This window comes from Oryzias latipes, chromosome 22 (assembly GCF_002234675.1).
Source record: "Oryzias latipes chromosome 22, ASM223467v1".
Lineage (NCBI taxonomy): Eukaryota > Metazoa > Chordata > Actinopteri > Beloniformes > Adrianichthyidae > Oryzias > Oryzias latipes.
The window spans coordinates 16,090,907-16,110,015 of NC_019880.2; the positions used below are offsets into that span (position 1 = coordinate 16,090,907).

The 19,109-nt window shown below is 43.2% G+C and overlaps 1 protein-coding gene across 3 annotated transcripts in view; it reads right to left on the reverse strand.

Moving 5' to 3' along the window:
• Positions 1-19,109, reverse strand: part of tiam2 (T cell lymphoma invasion and metastasis 2) — a 67,192-nt gene that overhangs the window by 20,982 nt on the left and 27,101 nt on the right. For 2 of the 3 annotated variants that reach the window (XM_023952066.1, XM_023952067.1), the window contains exons 4-15: positions 17,023-17,461; positions 16,583-16,755; positions 15,577-15,801; positions 12,699-12,884; positions 12,331-12,474; positions 9,741-9,797; positions 4,671-4,847; positions 3,862-3,966; positions 3,699-3,777; positions 3,535-3,624; positions 3,229-3,447; positions 388-482 (exon numbers count right to left, since the gene is read on the reverse strand). In XM_023952066.1, coding sequence (XP_023807834.1) covers positions 388-482; positions 3,229-3,447; positions 3,535-3,624; positions 3,699-3,777; positions 3,862-3,966; positions 4,671-4,847; positions 9,741-9,797; positions 12,331-12,474; positions 12,699-12,884; positions 15,577-15,801; positions 16,583-16,755; positions 17,023-17,461 — 1,989 coding nt within the window. The remainder of the gene's footprint in view (positions 1-387; positions 483-3,228; positions 3,448-3,534; positions 3,625-3,698; positions 3,778-3,861; positions 3,967-4,670; positions 4,848-9,740; positions 9,798-12,330; positions 12,475-12,698; positions 12,885-15,576; positions 15,802-16,582; positions 16,756-17,022; positions 17,462-19,109) is intronic. The other variant, XM_023952068.1, reaches the window with a different exon arrangement.

Genomic DNA, 19,109 nt, shown 5'->3' on the forward strand with positions numbered 1-19,109 from the left:
TTACTTTTCAAAAACAGCTGACAGCGCGTTTGACATCTAACGGGACAAAAATAGACTTTTATTCTGAGTAAAATCATTACAATGGCCTTTAAAGGGGATTTATTCCTGGTAAATAAAAAGATTTGTACTTTTCTGTCAATCTGATGGCAGGAAAACCCACCATTCTTTTAGCTGCTGCTTCCTGTATGTATATTAGTTTGGGACGGAGAATGCCACAAAGCCCCATTGTGGCAGTGATGGAGTATCCTAATGATGGTGATTTTCCAGCCTGATGGCAGCCTGGTTTCCGATGGGCGCACAGCTGCTGTGCGAGTGGGCACAAACTCGCCACTCACTCCACATCACGCAAACCTGGAAGAAAAGAGAGCGGCTGCACGCCCTTCCTACCTTGCTGTGCTGAACAGGCCTGAGTGCGCAGTGGGAGTGACCATTCTCCAGTCCTACGTACTGAAGCTCTCCACACTCAGCGGCAGCACAAACATCTGTGGAGGGAGCCAAAGAAAAAGGTGTCACAGCCCATTAGAGAGCTGAGGATCACTGCAGAGCTCAGGACTCCATTTACTGTCGAGTATCAGGTCATTCTTTACATTTAAAGAAAAAAACAGCTTTGTTTTGTGGACAGCTGGTACTTTCAACAAAAGAAAAGAATCCTTTTTAAAGATAAAATTGAGATTTCTGCCATCAATAAGCAACTAAAGAGCTTTAAAAAAAAAAAAAACACACAAAAACCCCCTAAGAAATTATTTTAAATAACATGTAATGTGTGGGTTTATAAACTAATTTTGTATTTTTTAGATCAGGGGTTTGCAACTTGTGGGTCCGGAGCCACTTGCAGCTCTTTTGTTTCCTCCATTGTGGCTCTTTGACTTTAAAGAAAAATGCTGAGGTTAGTTGTTTAACACAGGATGCATTTTATTTTTGAAAGGAACTTGTTTATAGGGCTGTCTAAAGTAAAAGAAATAAAAAACGGTTATATAGAACATAGAATATTATAATACAATAATACAATATGCCAAATATTAAAAAAGCCTTATTGTATAACAAAAACATTATAAAAAAATTGTATTTTTTCAAAGAATGAAGACTTTGCAGCTCTTGTTGGGTTTGGTCAGTAAGAAACTGGCCCAAATGGCGTTTTTAGCATTAAAGTCCCACTGTGGTCATCTTTTGATCTATTTTCAAAGTGTTCCCAGTGGTCTTTTGATTATTATTATGTCGTTTTTAGCCAAAATCCAAAAAACGCTGTTGTTTTTTAGGACATAGTTTCTGCAGAGCGGCACTAGGTCGTTAGAACGGCACAGAGTAACCCCGTTTCCACCAATCACCCATTTGTCTACACGCTTACAGCCCTTCAAAACCCCAACATTACAATTACCAGTGCAACAAAAATGGCGGGCAATATGTCGCTATCCAGCCGTAGAGTTTTGAAGCAGATACCAGCTCAAACGAGGAAAATAAAGATGTTCGTGGATCTATTTGTCTGAAGTGGATGCGTCAGGATGGATTGTTTTATCTGTTCCTGATTCACAACAATTTGAAAAAGATATACCCAGAGCTGAATTTTCTTTATATGTGTCCTCCAGAATAATAAAAAAAAGGCCACAAGAATATGTAAAAAAAAACACCCAAAACACAATTCTCTCCAGGGTCGGTCTTTAAAGGATGCAGGCCCATGTTTTAGGTGAAATTTGACTTTTTTTCCTTCCCTTTTCTTTCTCTTTTCTTAAAACTCATCTCATCCAACCACACAACACAAACAAGCCCGACTAGTCACAGTCTAAAACCAGCACAGATGCCTGCACAGAAACTAAATATAACTCCAGGCTGGAAACAGCAGCCAGAGTCAGTCATCCTGTGAAAAGAAGAAAAAAAAAAGGCATATTTTGGCAGTCCTAATTAAAGATGGTGATCTCTTTATTATTCTATGTGGGGAAGACAAACAACATAATCATTTCTTTTCTTTTATTTTTATGTTTCAAGGACAAACTTTATAGGGGCTGACTTAAAAAGATGCCACTCCTGATTGTAGCAGCAAGACTGCGAGAAAACAACAGACAAACCTCCCGCGCAGAAGATCCTCTTCCAACAGATCTGCAGTCTGATTTGTCATCCATAACGACGAATGAAAGAAAGCCTTTTAATATGGCTCATCTTTTTAGGAAAAATGTCTCCTGCAGTTAAACGAGTGGAAATTCCTCCCCCTGCCTGAGATCATGCGCCCTCTAGGGACCGAGAATAAAACTACAACCACTTTGATCAACTGCAATAATGAGGCCTTCAAGTCATTAATCCCTTTGTGTTCAATTACGTCTATACTGGAGCAAAGACTAATGAATTGCTATAATTGAGATGACACTTGGACGTCTCACTGAAACCAATTCTTTTGTTTCTGTGCACGAACACGGGGAAAGAATGTCACGCAGGTTTTTTGGAGGAGAGCATCAGCAACAGAAACATCAAGGATGAGAAGAGTTTGGAAAAGTTTCTATAATGAATCATATCGTGACGTAATCAAAGCAACAACTCTTAAAAATGTTTTTTATCTGTCATTATTTAAAGAAACCTGATGCTTTTGCAGGTTATAAATCTTGATCTTTCTTACCTTCATTGCTCAGCTTTAAAAAAACAAAAACAAGCAGCTCCTCAACCAGCTGGTCTCTGATCTGTGTGTGTTCCCTTTTGACACATCACATCCACACTGATATTAAACTAAGCTGACACGACACTATGCATTAATAGAGATAATGAGCCCTCCGCAGTCCTCCCAGCCTTCTCCTCAGCAACAGGATATTAAACGTCCTCAAATTTCTTTTGTGCTGCTGCTTCTTTAAGGCATTTCTGCAGACTGAACATCCTCTGAGGAAGTGATGGTGCCAAACCCAACAGATGTGTGCTGGCTGTTTTGAGGTTGAGGTGCAGTGCGGTCTGTGGAGTTCCTGTTTGTGTGAGTCACTTTTACTCTAATGGAGGTGAAGCTGTCTGACCATGCATGACTTGAGGACTCACATGAGCCTGATTGCATCACAAAAAGACATGAGAAATACCAAACGTGACCAAGCAGAATAGGAAAAGGGGGTTGTGGCTTCTGCATTGTTGCAACGCATGCTGGCTGTTGCTCCCAGGGGAAAAACAAACCAACTTGACTTCACTTCCGTTTGGTAAAAATCGTTGGCCTCTAATGACTGTTTTGTACTGGTGTGCGCCTCAAAGGATTGTGACTTCACACACCTGATGAGGACTTGGCTCTGTGGTGTTTGCTCTGAACCTCCTGGTCGTGACCGCCGGAAGCGGCGGCGTTTTTAGTGGCCGCGCCTGGCTGCGTGGATCCATCTCGCCTCACCCTGAGGTGCAGGGTTTGCTCTGCAAACAGAGTCTGGATCAAGGAGAGTTCCAGACTTGACACGCAGCGGCCGTTCAGCACCAAGATCTCATCGCCGGGAAGCAGACCTGAGAGCACATGGAGTACTTTAGGGGGAAAAAAGAACACACGTGTGGATCTTGTGCTTTTTTGGGGTTTTGCATGTCAGGGTTCACCTCCGCTGAAGGCTAGTCCATTGGGCAACACTTCACTGACCAAAATCCTGCTGTTTTTGTTGCCGTCTATGTGCCCCGTCACAGCAAAACCTGCAAAAAGCGGTCAGACAACAGCAACGTCACAAAAGGCAGCGAAAAACCAAAGACGTGTGAGATTGACTCACCGAAGTCGGCCGTGGTGTCCTGCCTTCTCAAGTTCAGAGTAAACACATTAGTTGGGACCACTTCCAGCTGATCACCGACCTGCAGACCCCCACAAATCAATGCACAATAAAGAGAAAACAACAACGACTTCTGCTCATCCAGGTGTAAGTTTGGCGTCCTCACCAAATCTCCCAGAAGCTCTGCAGGATCCAAGCATCCAGGATGTGTGTCCTGTCCTGACCGTCTGCGCAGCTGGGGGCCGTAGGAGCCTTCATCCAGCTGTCTCACCTGTTTACCAAAATAAAAGCTTCTTAATGGTCACGCTCAGAGGAATAAAATAGATTTTATGCAGCAGCTTTTATTCTGTTGTGCGGCTTAGATGTGAATTATTCACAAGCTTTGCACTGCACTCTTACATTCTTCTAAACAGTGGTCCCTCGTTTATTGTGGGGGTTATTCTAAAAATAACCCACGGTAGGTCAAATCCACATGATTACAGATGTTTAATGCAGTAAAGCCCGTCACTACACACTTTACATGCTTTCCTCAGAATGACAACATTTTTACTCTTTTCTACCTTGTTTAAATTCTCAAAGTTCGAACCTTCATTGAAAAATAAATCCAGTATTATAGAATGTAAACAGTTCCGCCTGCGATTAAAGATTTATGTAAATGTGGCTTATTGAACTCATTCTGTACAGGAGACACAGCAGGGAGGAGATAGATTGACAAAGTCAATCGGGACGCACAACACAGCAAACACAACACTGCAGAAGGTGAGTCAGTATTCAGCGATAGAACGCTGTACAGCATTTCATTGTGTTCTGCAACTGCGCTCGCTTTCCTTAAAATAAAAGTCTTCTCTGCGCTGAAATGTTGTCAGTTGTTCTCGTTACACGACTCAATCTGAGCTGCTTCACTGCGTCCGTTTTGCTTTGTGGTAATTCTGCCTCAAAGGCAGTGGAGACGTGTCTTTTCCTCCAGAGCCAAACCTTGCAGGCTGCGTGAAGAAGGTCGGTCACCGTCTGCGGCGCCTTGACAGGAACTTGGAGTGTCAGGCCAGCTGGCATATGGACGCGCGTCACCGTGTCTGCTGCGCCGCTCGCGCCGTTCCAAACACCTCCCTCGGGGGGCGACATAGAGTAGATCCTGCTCAGCACATCCAGCCTCTGCAAGTGGAGAACACAGGAGGGACGATGGAGGGAGGCAGAGACAGCAGACCAATCAATACAGTTTCATTAGTCTAAATGCTTGGCAGTGGATCAAGCAGCAGAGCAACGATGTCATACAATACGCCTTTCAGAAATTCATTTGACAACACAGACGGGGGCCACTCCACATTATAGACATCATAATGACGGTGTACACCGCAGGACTGGCAGGGGCCAATGGCAGGTCTGGACATCTAAATGACATCTACGGCAGTCATATATTTGCTTTACCCCGACCCAAAGAGAAGATAAGTGACATACAGGAACCTTCTATTTTAAAATAATGCCATCATTCCAGGGGTAATTATGTGTTGCCTTATTTGTGGCAGTACCAGCAAGGTTTTAGCAGGGTATTAAGTTGCCATTGCCAAGCTGCCATTTGGGGCTTTTGGTTGCGACTCTGTGTCTCTGGAGGGTAATCAGTGTGCTGCACTATGGAGCCCCGGGAGGCGAAAACCACAATTATCAATTACCGGGGAATTCTCCATCACCCTGAATGTACTGACCACATGGACTTCAAAGAGAATAAGTTTCTAATGCATTAAAAGATCATAAAACGGAGAGCTGTGTGAGAGAAAATGTGTGTCTGAGGTTACAGAGACTGGACTTTGTTGATGGATCGCTTGAAGACCGACAGCAACATTTTAGAAACCACATAAATCATGTGAAGGAACCCAAGTAGAGGGGTGATTCTGAGCATCTGACATCTCTAGAAACAGAAATATGCTTCTTTTTGCCTCCGGCTTCTTCAATATTCCATAAACTTGGCTTCTGGAGGAGTCTGGGCAAAAATCAAACCCGTCTTTCTCAAATGTTCCCTTCACCTGCCAGAAAGCGGGAACACAAGGTGCCGCTTCAACACCCACTCTCGCATGCACCTTGAGGGATGTGAGGTCATGCTTATGAGACCAAACAGGGCGCTGTGGCAACCAGAGAAAAAGTAGGAAGTTTCCTAGACTGAGTGACTAACACTACACTCATTCACGGGCTCAAAAGCAAACCAACGGTTCCTTGTCTCCGAGTTCTATGACCTTACAGCTCGTGAATATTTCCATTTACACCATGGTCCAGGTGAATACTTGATTCCGAGTGGCTGCGGGGCGTGGATTAAAAAGTTAAAATCCACAGCCAGAGTGCACACCTTAAAAAACGTTCCTGGTCACAAAGCCCCAATGCTTTATATTGTTGTGTTGGCTTAAACGTCAGTTGGAAATCAGAAATACAAAAAAATCAGAACATAAATGGACATACCATGTTCGACTGTTCATTACAACAGCAAGAAAATCTTTTTGTCGTTTTACTTAACCTTTATGGTGAATGTAATCATTGTAACCCTTGTGCTATCCTAGGCACTTTAACGTTGGGAGTTGGTTCATTTAGACCCACTAGACAGTGCGCTGAACCTTTTTTCTTCAATGATTTGTGATCTTCACTGGTGTCCATGGATTACATGAAATCTTTCCACCTTTATCCACCTTTCTCATGGTAGGGATAACACGTCAATGTAAGGGTGGGGTCATCTAAGATAGCACAAGGGTTAAAGAATAAAATGCAGCAGAAGGGAACATAAGGAGGCGATGAGATACAAGGAGGTGGTAGCGGAGGAATTGAACAATCTAAACTTTGGACTTTGTCTCTTTGAAAGAAACTTTTGCTTCATCATCGGGGCAAAAACGAGCATTAAGAGATGAACTTTCCCTCTGAAATGATGTTTCACTTAGGACATATGCCACTTTCCTCCGCTGCTGCAGCAGAGCGAGGTCAGCACGGGTTCTGTAGCCATTACCATGACAACGCTTCACTCCATGTATCAAATGGTCCACTTTCTGTGAAAAACGATATAATTTTAAAAATAACAAGAATAAAGTACAGATATTTGAATTAACATTTATTTCTTTCATAATATAAGCAGGATGATGCCCTTCTATGTGCGCGTCATCAGAAAAGAACGGACTTCGCCGCTTTGCGTCGAACCGTCCAGGTCTCCGCATCGACCATCATTTCTGTTATCCCTTTATTTAGAATTTTAAGACAAAGCATAAAGAGAGACGATGCCACAAAAAAATACCCATGTTATTTCTCTGAAAGGGGAATGACATTTATCCTCCCAACGCCAGTCAAGTTTGTTTCCAACCCCATCACCTTTCCATGCTGTCACACACACTCACACACACTCACACACACGACAGCGGACAAAAAAAACCCTCTAGGTTTGCTTGTGAGTTGCAGCTAAAAAAAAAAAAGTAGGTGGAAACACTGAAAAAAAAGGTGCGTCACGAATGCTGCTGGTCCAATACAAAGCAGCATTTTATAACCCAAAATTATAAATAAAAAAATTACAAAAAATGTAAGTATCAATTGCTGTCTTGCAGTTCAAACTCATGGTCATATTTATTACAGTAGGAGGAATGTGTGGACTCAGGATTTGAGTAGAAAAACTTACTTTGATGTAGTTTTAAACATATGTATGACCAGTTAATACAAACTGGTCAATTTTGACGTACCAACAGAATTCTGAACATCCGCATAAAGCCTAGAGTGGGAGGGGCACCATGACCGGAGTTAGCTCCGCCCAATCCAACAACACGCCAAAAAAAGGTTGATTTTGCGGCACAAAATATTGAATTTTGTGAATTCCACTTATAGTCACACCAGACTGTCAATTCCAAGTTTAGGCTCCAATAAATTTTTATAAACTGAAAACACAAAAAAAAAGATTCAACCCAATACGTTTTTAAATCAGGTAAACAGGAATCAGCAGAAAACTGTCATCCATGAAAGAAAAGATGACTTCCTCTCTGGAACATTGATGCGCCACAGAGCCACGTAGCATAACAGGAACAAAGTCCCGGGGACGGTGTTAAAAAAAGGAAAAGCAGTGCGTGCAGAGAAAAATCAATGCTGTTTTCTTCCACTGACAGATCTTAATCATCTCTAAATCGTGATGGATCCCCTCGATGAGCTCTCTCCCATTTTCACATTCATGGTGACACGTTGAGGATTAAGATTTCTTGGCGTAAGAAGCAAAAAGGAGGCCAGATGTGAATAAGAACAGGCCAGATGAAAAGCATTATTGCTTCTTCAAACCACTTCCTGCTCCAGATCCTAAAACAGACCGGTTTGACCACAGACTCCCATCATGAATCACAGCATCTGGATAAATTATGATCCTTAAATCACTAATCCATTCTTTTAACGGCACATTTTACTCAACTATCAGAGTTCTAATTCATTCAGAATTGACCCCGTCTCCCTTTCTGAGGTCAACTGAATCCCATCAAAAATTAACATTTTTTATTTTAAAAGCAACTGCAAGTACATCAGCATACACTGCTACCAAATCACTTTGGGTTCCAGACATTCCACGTTCATTTGGTAATATTGATCCTCTATGTGCTCCAATAAATTAAAAGCTGTTTAGTGAAAATTCATTTTACTCCACAAAAGCTTCTAAAAGCAGCTCAATTGATGCATCTTTTGAAGACAAATCACAACATTTTGAATTAAAATGCTAAAAAAACGACGACAACCATGTCAAATGTTCTTCATATAGACAATGTTAAAGACAAACCTCCACTATGACGTAGCGCCACTACATCTGAGATTCTGAGAAATGCTAGTTTAGAATTATCTACACATTAAGTAGAGGTGGTTGTGCTGCATAAAAAACAGAAACTAAACTACTAAAAGCCATGCAAACTGGCAAAAAGTACATTTTAACATCATTTCTTTGCATAATAGGACCTTTGTTTTGTTTTTTTCTTTTAGATGATTCCTGGTGTTTTTCCATATTGTTTGTGTCCACACAACATTTTACTGTCCTTAAAGATGAGATGTTTCTAATTACAGGCAAAAAAATAACAAGCTAAGAAAAACAGCTTTTCCATAGTACTAGAATCTGGAAAATACATTTATAAATCAAGGATTGCTTTAGATCAATAAACGAACAAAGGTGTCTAATTTTCTTATCAAGAGGGTCAGAGCTTTCAGCTGGGGTTTTCTCTTCCATAACTGTGTTTTAAAGATTTAAGGGGAAAATAGAAATGTTTTTTGAAAAAGAAAAATCTCAGATAATCTACATATGAAAGCACCCTTGAAATGTCTCATCGGTAGCCTTGGCTTCCTTCTTAATTATCATCACCAGCATGAATAATCTTTGCATAATGCCCATCTAATGGCTCATTTGCAGGGCCTCGTACTGAGGACAAGCAGCAACAGTGGTAATTTGGTGACCAATCAGGTAAAAGCTGGACTTTTAGGTAAAGAAACGGGGGGGGGGGGGGGGGGGGGATGCTTAAATGTCAGGGTAGGACAGGTTTGCCATCCTAAACTTTCCTAAATAAAATCCCAAACCTTAAAATTAAATAATCTGATTTACTGAATGATTTGAGGCGTAAACTTTTATTTTCCTTGTTCATCTTGCAGATGTTTAACCAATCAATGCTGTAGATGTTTGGCTGCTGAAAGGATTCTGGTAAATCATTAAGTAGGTCTGCAATAGACTTTAAATATCCTCCATAAAATGGTTTGTGGCACGTCTGGATTCCTGTTTGCCAGGATGGAGAAATGCTGCTTATCTTTTAGGCACCTGCAGATCAACATGAAGAGAAGCCTTGCTTTGATCCTGAACAAGAACTCCGGCAGACGCACAAATGCTCCTTAATCCCCCCCACAGACGCACACTGTACCATGTGTAAAAATATCCTTACGCAGCACATTGCCAAAGCCCTGAGAGTCGGCAGAGGTCAGAGGAACGGGAGCCCGTTTCCGCCGTTTCATGCTTTCACTGCGCTGCTGAACGGCTGAAGAGACATCAAAGATCCACAAACCATGACCAGTTCTCTGACTCACCTCGGAGCTTCGGGGGGGCAGGCCGTACGTCTGACCGCCGGCGTCGCTCTCAAAGATCTGAAATCGAACGGCAGACAGTGAGGAGCGGAGACGTGGTGGGGGAGCGGACAACAGTGACTGACTCACAACGTTGCTGCAGCAACACAACATTAAACAGCACAGAGAGGGCTACTAGCGGCGAGGTAGTTAATTAAAAACTACTTGTGGCGCGAGCAGCTTCCAAACGTGAGCCTTTGAAGATGGAAATGTGCCGCCTGTGTGTTGCAGAGGGGGAGCAAAAAGTGTTACAGAGATGAAAGAGGGAGACGGTCCCCACTGTAGACCACTGGAGAGGATGAATCCGTCCCTCTCCTCCACGCTTAAAACTACACTTTGGTGCTGAAGTATTTCACCGTTTGGTCATTTTACAGGACACTCAGCCTGATGGGAACGGTATTTTTACAGAGCACCATCACAGGCTATTCCTACTCCGCCATTAGCAAGCTGGTTTCCATTATTTACATTTGGTATAATGACGAAACCGCTCATAAAAACAATCCCCAAAAGCAACCAAAAAGGCTCTCTATCTCCTGTTATGGTAGTAAGACGGCTGGTGTGACCTCCTCAGCTAGAGGCCATTTATAAAGTGGCTGTAAACAGTGCTGCGTTGCTGTAAATTGTCTAATTTTAGAAAGCTTTACCGACTCCCCCGCAAATCTCCAGACTCTGGCCTACTTCCCACAGCCGACTGACAGCTCCCTACTGTAGCTCTGTTGAGATGGAAGAGAGGAGAAGTGTGTAGGGGGGGGCATGACTCTGGGGTAAGGCTCTGGAGCATGGCTCCGCAGTGGTAAACGGGATTTAGGCTTAGTCAACATAGATGAGTCAGGATGGAAACTGTGGGAGAAGGACCGCCGGGTAACGCTCTGATGTTTCATGCTCCGACACACTGGGACTGAGGGAGAAAACCCCTGAATGGAGTTGGGGGGGGGGGGGGGGGGGGGTTTAAAAGGGAATGAGAGGAGCAGTGCGAGCGGGATGAAATGCGAGGCTTAGGAGATTACGCGGGGGGGGGGGGGGGGGGGGGGGGGGGAGGGGGGGGGGAGCTAAAACGTGGAGTGTTTGAGTTGGGGCAGTTGGGGGTTAAAGCTGAAGCGAGGAAGCAGTTTGGAATAAGTTGAAAACATGGCAGTTTAAGTGCACCGGAGTTCTAGGATGTGACTCTTGTCAATACTGCACGAAGACAGAAGATCATTTAGAAAACCTCCAAGCACTTAGAAGCCCTAAACAGCCTTATTAGCCCCAAAGTAAAGTCAAAGACACAGAAAACAGCAAAAGAAAAGCTACTAAGAGAAGAGAATTCTATAAAAAAAACTAAAACTAAAGGGAGGCTGTTTATTATTTAGCATCTTTACACCAACCATCTGCTGGTGGCTGTGGAGAGAGTGGAGAATGCCATCTACCACACACGACTTTTAATAATTCATGCGTGTGCTGCAGGGCCACCTTGGCCTTCTGCGCAGCAAATTGTTATGGCGCCTCATTAGGCTGACGTTCCTGAGAAATAACAGCACACGTTCTTCTCATATCTAAATTGAGATGAGCATGATCCCAAAAAAAATAAATATATGGATGACGGCTGGAAAGGGTGGGACAGGCAGCACTTTGGAATCAGCTCTGTTTTTGGGTGGCTATTTTGGATTTGTGCAGATCAAAACTGCGAAAAGCTCTCTTTAAGGTGCCTGAGTTGATAATCAATGGTCCAAGAAATGAGTGTTTGCCTTGTTTTCTCTAAAGACCATGAAGCTGGGATTCAGAGCAGCGTGCCCAGCCATCTTCTCGCCTACAACCCGTGTCTGCACCTGCATGGAGAGAGGCTCCTGTGAATTTATGCTGATGACAGGTTGGAGCTCCGACTTACAGGAAAACAGATGGAATGCGAGCTTCCCATGCCGGTTAAAAAATAAGTGCCAAAAGCGCTGCACTGCTTTAACAATTCAATGTTATCTTTCAGGTCAACACCGTGAAAGAAACCTAAAAACAATCAAGAGAGGAACCACGGTCTAAGGTGACGTCATTTACAAATATCTTGCAGAACGGGCACTGTGGGTGTGAGCATCAGAGCAATCTGTACAATGCCCCCCCCCTCCAGGAGCCTTTGATCTTTTTCTGCTTCAAAACTGGTGGTCTGTCCAGTGATGCATTTGAAAATTGATCATGGAGGAGAAATGAATAGTTGCGTTTCTGGAGTTACTATGGCCACATTTCACAAAGTCTGACTGATGGACCTCTCTTTTTTGTCTCGATTAATGTGGCTTAAAGTTTGGTGCACCTTATATAAGATCATTTTAAAAATAGACCATTCATTAAATGTACACTTAATTTGTTGTACCTAATAGTGTGGGAAATACGGTATAAAAAAATATTCATGTTCTGAATCCATATTTCAATTTTTCCTCATCTTTAGTTATTTAAGCTCAGCGTTTGTCCTTGTAATAAAATAGAATTGAAGAAAAGGAAAAGGAATGTGCATTAGCTTCTACCAGAGAATGTGGGAGGTATCAGGAGATGGAACATGCTGCTATGTCTGTCTTTGTGTGATCAATGGTACCTGCGATACAGAAGGTCTCTTGTCACGGCCTCTCTTTGTTAGGTTGTCAAGGCCTTTCAGGGAGGAGAAGAGGCCTTTCTTTCGCTGTCTGCAAGTCAGAGACAAAGAGCGCCTCCTGACTGCAGCCTCATCTCTGGAACAGATCTGAACAGACAATTTCAGGTTTGTGAGTAAAAGAAGATTCAAGGATTCCAGAGAACCTGAACTTCTATGAAATTCTTTGAAGAGACAGTTCATGAGATTGAAAATGACAGTGTTTTTTTTTTATTCTGTTCAAGAACTAGGTGTGACCTAAAAAGTGCATCAAAAAAGGCGTTTGACCTTTATATTTCTGGCTGTTTGTCAATCATTTGGGAAGCTTCCCTTACCAGTGCATGGAAGGAAGAAACAGAGAAAATCCCCAGACGTCCCAGGGTGCTTTTGGTGGGGCGGCTGGCAATAGCCAGCAGGCTCTTGGGGTTGGGCAGCTCCCCACCCTGTAAGCTGGCGAGGTAGCAACGCATCCTGAAGAGGTCCATGTTGAACCTCTCCAGGTTCTGCTCCCACTGCTGGATCTAAAAGAGCAAAGGAAACACAAATATTAACTGTATTTTTTTTATTTTAAGGAGGACATCCAAGGGAAGGAGCTCCAGGATCACACATGTGCTATCAATCAGGCTGAAATTGCTTGCAGATGTTGGAGGACGGTGAGGCCAGATCGGTTTGATGCTGACGGATGGATGTAGTTCTGAAAAAAGGAGTGTAGAGAAAATCCGAACCGTGATTTCATTGCAGCTCTGGAGATATCCATGAGGTTCCACAGACCACCTGTCAAATTTCCAACCCCCCTCCACTTTACAGTTGAACCCCCCCCCCCATCATACTTGCAGGCTGAGGTCTGCTTTTAACGACAACACTCAGGTTAAACAACCCTCCTTAACAAGTGACTTTAACAGGTCTGCACCAAGAGTTCATTTACGATGTCGCGCCCTGTGGTGCTTCGTCGGGGTTCGTTCATGTCGGCCACATTCTTTGGGATGAGGAAAAACTAAGACGGAGCCCGGGGTGGGGTTTTATGAACATCCTAAACAAACATCCTAAAACACACATGCAGAGAAAAAAAAAAAAAAAAAAAAAAAAAGCCTGTCTGGCAGCAACACGGTCTGTGGAAAAACGGCATGTAACCATACAGGTGGCCTCAACTAACAAGGCATTCCAGATCATTAGGAGACACGCTTGCATTCTTTGTCAGGGAAATGCTTTCACCAGACGAAGGCCTTCTCTGTAAAAAAAAAAAAAAAAAATGCGAGGCCGCTCGTGTGGGTGCATTCCGGCAAAATTCTCAATCTTCCAGAGATCACGGTCCTCCCAAGAGTTCTTCCTTTGTCCGTGATTTGCATCTTTGTCCAATTTTATCTAAGACCTTTATCTAAAAATCTGAAGTGGTACCAATTCGTACAATTTTCCGATGAACAAGCCTTAAGTTTCTCCAAAATTCCTTTAAAAAAAAGAGGCATATCCTTTATGTTTATGTTTATTAGTCACCTTAAAACTAAATGAATGTTGCAAACGTTGGGATCATTCAGTTGCTGCACTTGATTTTCTTTTGGTTAAAAGTAGCCGATGAGTCTTAAGCTACGGACACACCTGGCATTTGATGTGCGCTCAAGAACAAGACAAACCCACATTTTCATCAATAATTTTGGAGTTCTCGTTGGACAGTCAGACAGTGACTTCCTCTTCCTTTTCTAGCGTTTACTAGCCCAAATCCAAGTGCTTGATTGGTCAAAGTTCTACCTCGTTTAACTTTCAACACAACTTCAATGGTCACGTTTTGTACGTAGAGCCCGGAAATGGTCCTAAAAACTTCAAAACTTGACAAAACTCGACCGCGGAAGCCTGAAACACACCTTTCCATGTGTTTACATAGCCTTTTATTCAAGGTGGTCACTTGAACACGTGTTGCAAAGAGCGCTGTGGACGTAGCTTTACAAGTTGCAGACTTGGGGGGAAAAAACAACTACCCAGCCCAAATAAAGTATTTATTTGGAATGTGCTGTTTTCTCAAATAAATGCTTTGTGCCTGAATTTGTTTTAGTGAGCCATGCTGAGGATGAAAAACTGACCATGAGATTTTTTATTTCCCCTTTCTTGTTCTGTCTTAAAGATTACACTTCCTCTTCCTCATGCTCCAAACAGGCTTAAATAATCTGAATAAAAAGCTAAACATGGTTGGACTCATTTGCCCCCAGGTGCTCAGCTTCCTAACTATTCGGGTCAACACGATCCTTCCTTCAGCCGATATCTAAACTTCTCTCATCTTCAACAGTAGATCTTCATTCATCACCATACGTCTTTTTAGACGCCATGAGTTTCTTGTGTGTGACGGAGGCCATTAAAAAAAGGTCTGCCAGTACATGGACATGGGTGGAGGGGACATCAAAGTAATGCCCTGCTGGTGCTAGCCAACCTCACCAAAACCCTAAATCTACCATCAGCCTCAAGGCGCCTTTATCAGTGCTGTCCCATACCTCTTCTGACCCTATCATTCACTCCAGGTCTGACTGTGTCTCTGCGGCGGCACGCTGGTTAATTGGAAACAGACAAAAGCAGGAAGTAAGTCCGTCTGGCTGACAGGGAGTGACGTCTGCATTGGTCAGCTTTTTTTCATACCATGTTTGTCCTTTATAAGAAATTATAATTAGATAGCTTTGACAATAATTCTCCAGATTGTGCTGCAGCTCCTTTAGGAAGATGCACACGTTTGCTTTAAAGTGCTCTTTAAAATGTCTGACCACCTTAGTGGTAGATATAAAACTAGCTAGATTTCACCACTTTCTATGAAATAGGTTTAATTTCCTCTAAAAGTTCTGCCGCTTTTAATGAGCTATAGGTCTTTGCACAACGCGGGGTGCAGTGAATCTCGGAGAGCTTTGGATTCTCCCCTCAGGCCTCAACGAGGAGGAGGAGGAGGAAGAGGAAGAGGATAATGCATGGTTAGAGAGCCCGTTACTAAGATACATCTGGAATCCCAATCTGATGCTCAGGGAACGAGCTGCTCCCCCGAGCCTCCAGCCATGCGTTTGGGGACCGATGAATTTAGGCCACTTCACCCACCCACAAACAAAAATAAAGAACCGGCGTGCCACCACGGCAACCAAATAAGGAACGTTAAGTAGGCCACATGATGTGGTTGTTCAAACCAAGAAGAGCTAGCACACGACGGAGCATCAATCCACCGGACTGAGAAAAAAAACAAGGCCTCACCTGGTTCTCTATAGCTTTGCGGTTTTTGGGGTCGCCCACTACAGTCAGCTGCAGCTCCGCCATCTTCTTCATCTTGCCGTCCATGTCGATCTTCTGCAGCAGGCTGCGGACCTGGCTGCGCAGCAGACGCACCGTGTCTTCTTTGCCCTGCCGCTTTGCTAGCAGCGAAGCGCTGGCAGAGTGGATGGCTGTCACCCAGTTTTCCAAGTCAGTCTGGTTGGTGGCCTGAGAACGCAAAGACAAAAGAACTTTAGTTTTTAAACTTGGTTTGCAGAAGAATGGCCGTTACATGATCATGAGGGGCGTACAGGATCAGATAACATGAAGAAGCCATACGCAATTTCCTTAGTACATCCACTTTATGCTCCTTAGAACAGTCACTATAGCAACATATTGGTTGGGAAATCGGCCAAAACTCCAAATGATGTTTTTGGTGTTAACTTCTGAATCAGGAGCAGACCAAATAAAAAAGCAGTTTGAAAAAGACTATAGTTATTTTGTAGAAACTACAGTCTTCAGGCCACAGGCTCCCTGCTTCGCTCCATTCAGATGCCTCCACCTGCAGACGACAAGATCCATGTACGTCTTTGTTTTCCTCGCTCGAGCAGAAATCTGGATACAAATTGTAAAGCTGGATAGCTTCAACATTTATCACCATTTTTTTTGCACCAGTACTGTTATGCTGAGATTGTGACAGGCCGAAAGCTAGCAGGACAGAGAACAAAGAGACGGATGTTGGGAAGTGGGGGAAAGCTAACTCCGCGCCAACATATTCGTCCACAATTCAACAGGTGAGTTTCTCATGACCTACTGCCGCTCTGCAGAAACTTTGTCCTAAAAAACAAGAGTTTTGGTCATTTTAGCTAAAAACGGGATCATCATAATTAAAAGACCACTGGGAAGGCTTCGAAAATAGATCAAAAGATGATGGGAATGGGACTCTAAGATTGAGAAACAGATCCCAGAATAATATAAAGGTAAGAGCGTGTCAGCCAATGGGCCTCACCTGGAACAGGTAGACGTCGCCGTAAGAGTTGCTTAGGCAGAAGACGTTCTCCCTCTTGGGGTGTTCAGGAACAGCCTGGACGATGCTGTCTTCAGCCAGGAGGGCGTAGCGAGGAGACAGCTCCTGCTCCGGAGAGCCTTTACTGTACGTCTCATAGAACAGCAACGTGCAACCTGGAAAAGGAAGGACGCACAAAAAGAGGAAAAAAGAGAAAAGGTGAGCCAATAGGAATCTTTGCAGGAATCGTTTCATGCACAAAAATGTGAGACAAAGTAGGAATGACATGACTGAAATTCAGAACAAAATTAAGCGCCATCAGCCTTTTCTGACTAATTTAATCACTTTTTTATTATTTTAAGGCAAAAGCACTCATAACAAGAACAAACCTATTCTGAAACTCCTCGTTAGGTGGCATCTGTCAGTTTCAGAAAGAAAATTACCTTTCAGGGTCACCCAGTACTGTTTCCACCTGCGGCGGGTCACCAGCTCCAGCTTTCTGTCCTTGTGCAGGGTGACCAACGGCTTGAAAGAGAGCCAGCCGGCACGCCTGACCACGCCCTGCTCCTTCTCGAACAGCAGATCCAGCTGCTCCAAGGAGCCCTCGGCAGACTCACTACTGCTCTCCCCATCCTCGGTGGACGGGTCTCTCCTTTCTCCTCCTCCGTGTCCGGCGCCTGTCTCCAGCTCCCTCATAAAGTTCTCATAGATGTTCTGGCGGACGGCGTCGCTGGTTGTTTGGTGTAAGGCTCCTGAGGACTGGGTCCTGCAGGCTCCAGGAAACCACAGCAGGCTAGAAACCTGGGAGGGGGAGCTGGTGTCGGCAGTCAGGCCATCAACCCCGCTGTCAAAGGCGTCGTTTGTGTCCTTGTACCTGGTGTCCTGAGGAGGAACAAGGTGTTTGAGACATGTTAGCAAGAGTTTGGCAACACACCTTTAAACCTTTAATCAGAAGTAAAAGAAAATATTTTCATGATTATGTTTCAGAGGGCTGGTTTACAGAATTCACCTTCAACCATAACTCCAAGATATCGACTCCTAGAAATGCATGAGAAGGAAGCTTGGACAGGGACAGAATTCAAACATGCTCCTTAGAATTAGCCCTGAGGCACAGCAGAACCCTTTTTTTTAAATCACTCAAACCTACTTCAAAGCCACCAAATCTTTCACAGAGCAAATAAAGTGGGACGAATCTCCTGCGATAGCACCTGGGAGGTTGGAACCCTCTCGACTCAGATAATTTCACGTCATTTAAAGGTCTGATGTGGCGTCCTCGCTCCCCAAATGAACGCTTGATGGAATCCCATCCTTTCAAAGCTAACGACGGCCAACCTTCACTAGATTAGATTGCAGCATTGATTCTAGGAGTGGAGGACTTTCAGACACTCGGCCTGTGCCAGAGTACCTTCTTTAGTCCGCCATTCGTTTGTTTTTTTTGACCTAATCCAAGTTCCATAATCTCTGTTTGTATGAATCCCACACCCTTTAACAAAACAACATAGAACTCCCATTGGGAATTGTGATCTGTGTCAATTACTTGTTTGGATGTGTCTAACACTCAAAATGGAACATGTTGTTGGTATGCATGTAAGGGAATGCATGCAGTGTAACAGCTCCACAGAGGTTCCTTGATGATACAGACAATGTTTATCCCACAAGTCCGGCTGCAGCTGTTTTCTATTAACAGCCGGTTGTTGGTCGTAGCATTAGAGTCCCAGTTTGACCTTTAAACCCACAAGTTCAGGTGGAGGGGAACCAAAGCTGCTGGAACAACTGCTTTGGCTTCATGTGCTGAAAGGAGACTTTCACTGAGAGATCTAGAGGGCATGGAGGTTGGATTGATCCTTTTCAAAATGCAAAATGAAGATCAAAAGACAGACTAAATATTATTCTTAAGCACTTTCAGTGACAATTCATGACTGAACTTAAACCCGTCAATATGGAGAAATTTTTTTTATCTAATGTTTCTAAATCAGAATTCTTGCTGGTAAAAGTGAAAGTCACTGCCAAAATACTAAATTTCCACCATTTCAATTTACAAGTTCCTAATTTCATTCACCGTAATCTATCTTTAAAGTTTCCTTTAAACATATTTTGTTTGGTCATTAAAAGATTTTCGCAAGGTTTTTTCCTGAACAAAGTTGGAATTTATCACTCTAAAATAAGAAATGATTACACTAACATTTATCTGAAAGCAGCTTTTCTTGCCTGAATAATTAGAATAATTACAATAATAAATCAATGAAAGGATTTTTTAAATCCAACTCTACTCGTCAGAATTTTTTTTTTAAATCAATGATTTGTAAAAAACAAACAATAAAATCTGACAAATTTTAGCTTTACACCAAAGTTCATTTACAAGTCTGAGCTCTATTAAGCAGATAAAAACCAGCACATGGATGAAAGGGTAGTGCCAGTCCAGAGGGAATATATCGGCACTGCAGGGGCAGGTGCAGTGCAGAGTACCCCATTTATTTTGCTGGGGACTTTGTGCTGATTTAGCACAAATCTCACACATTCCTAACACCAG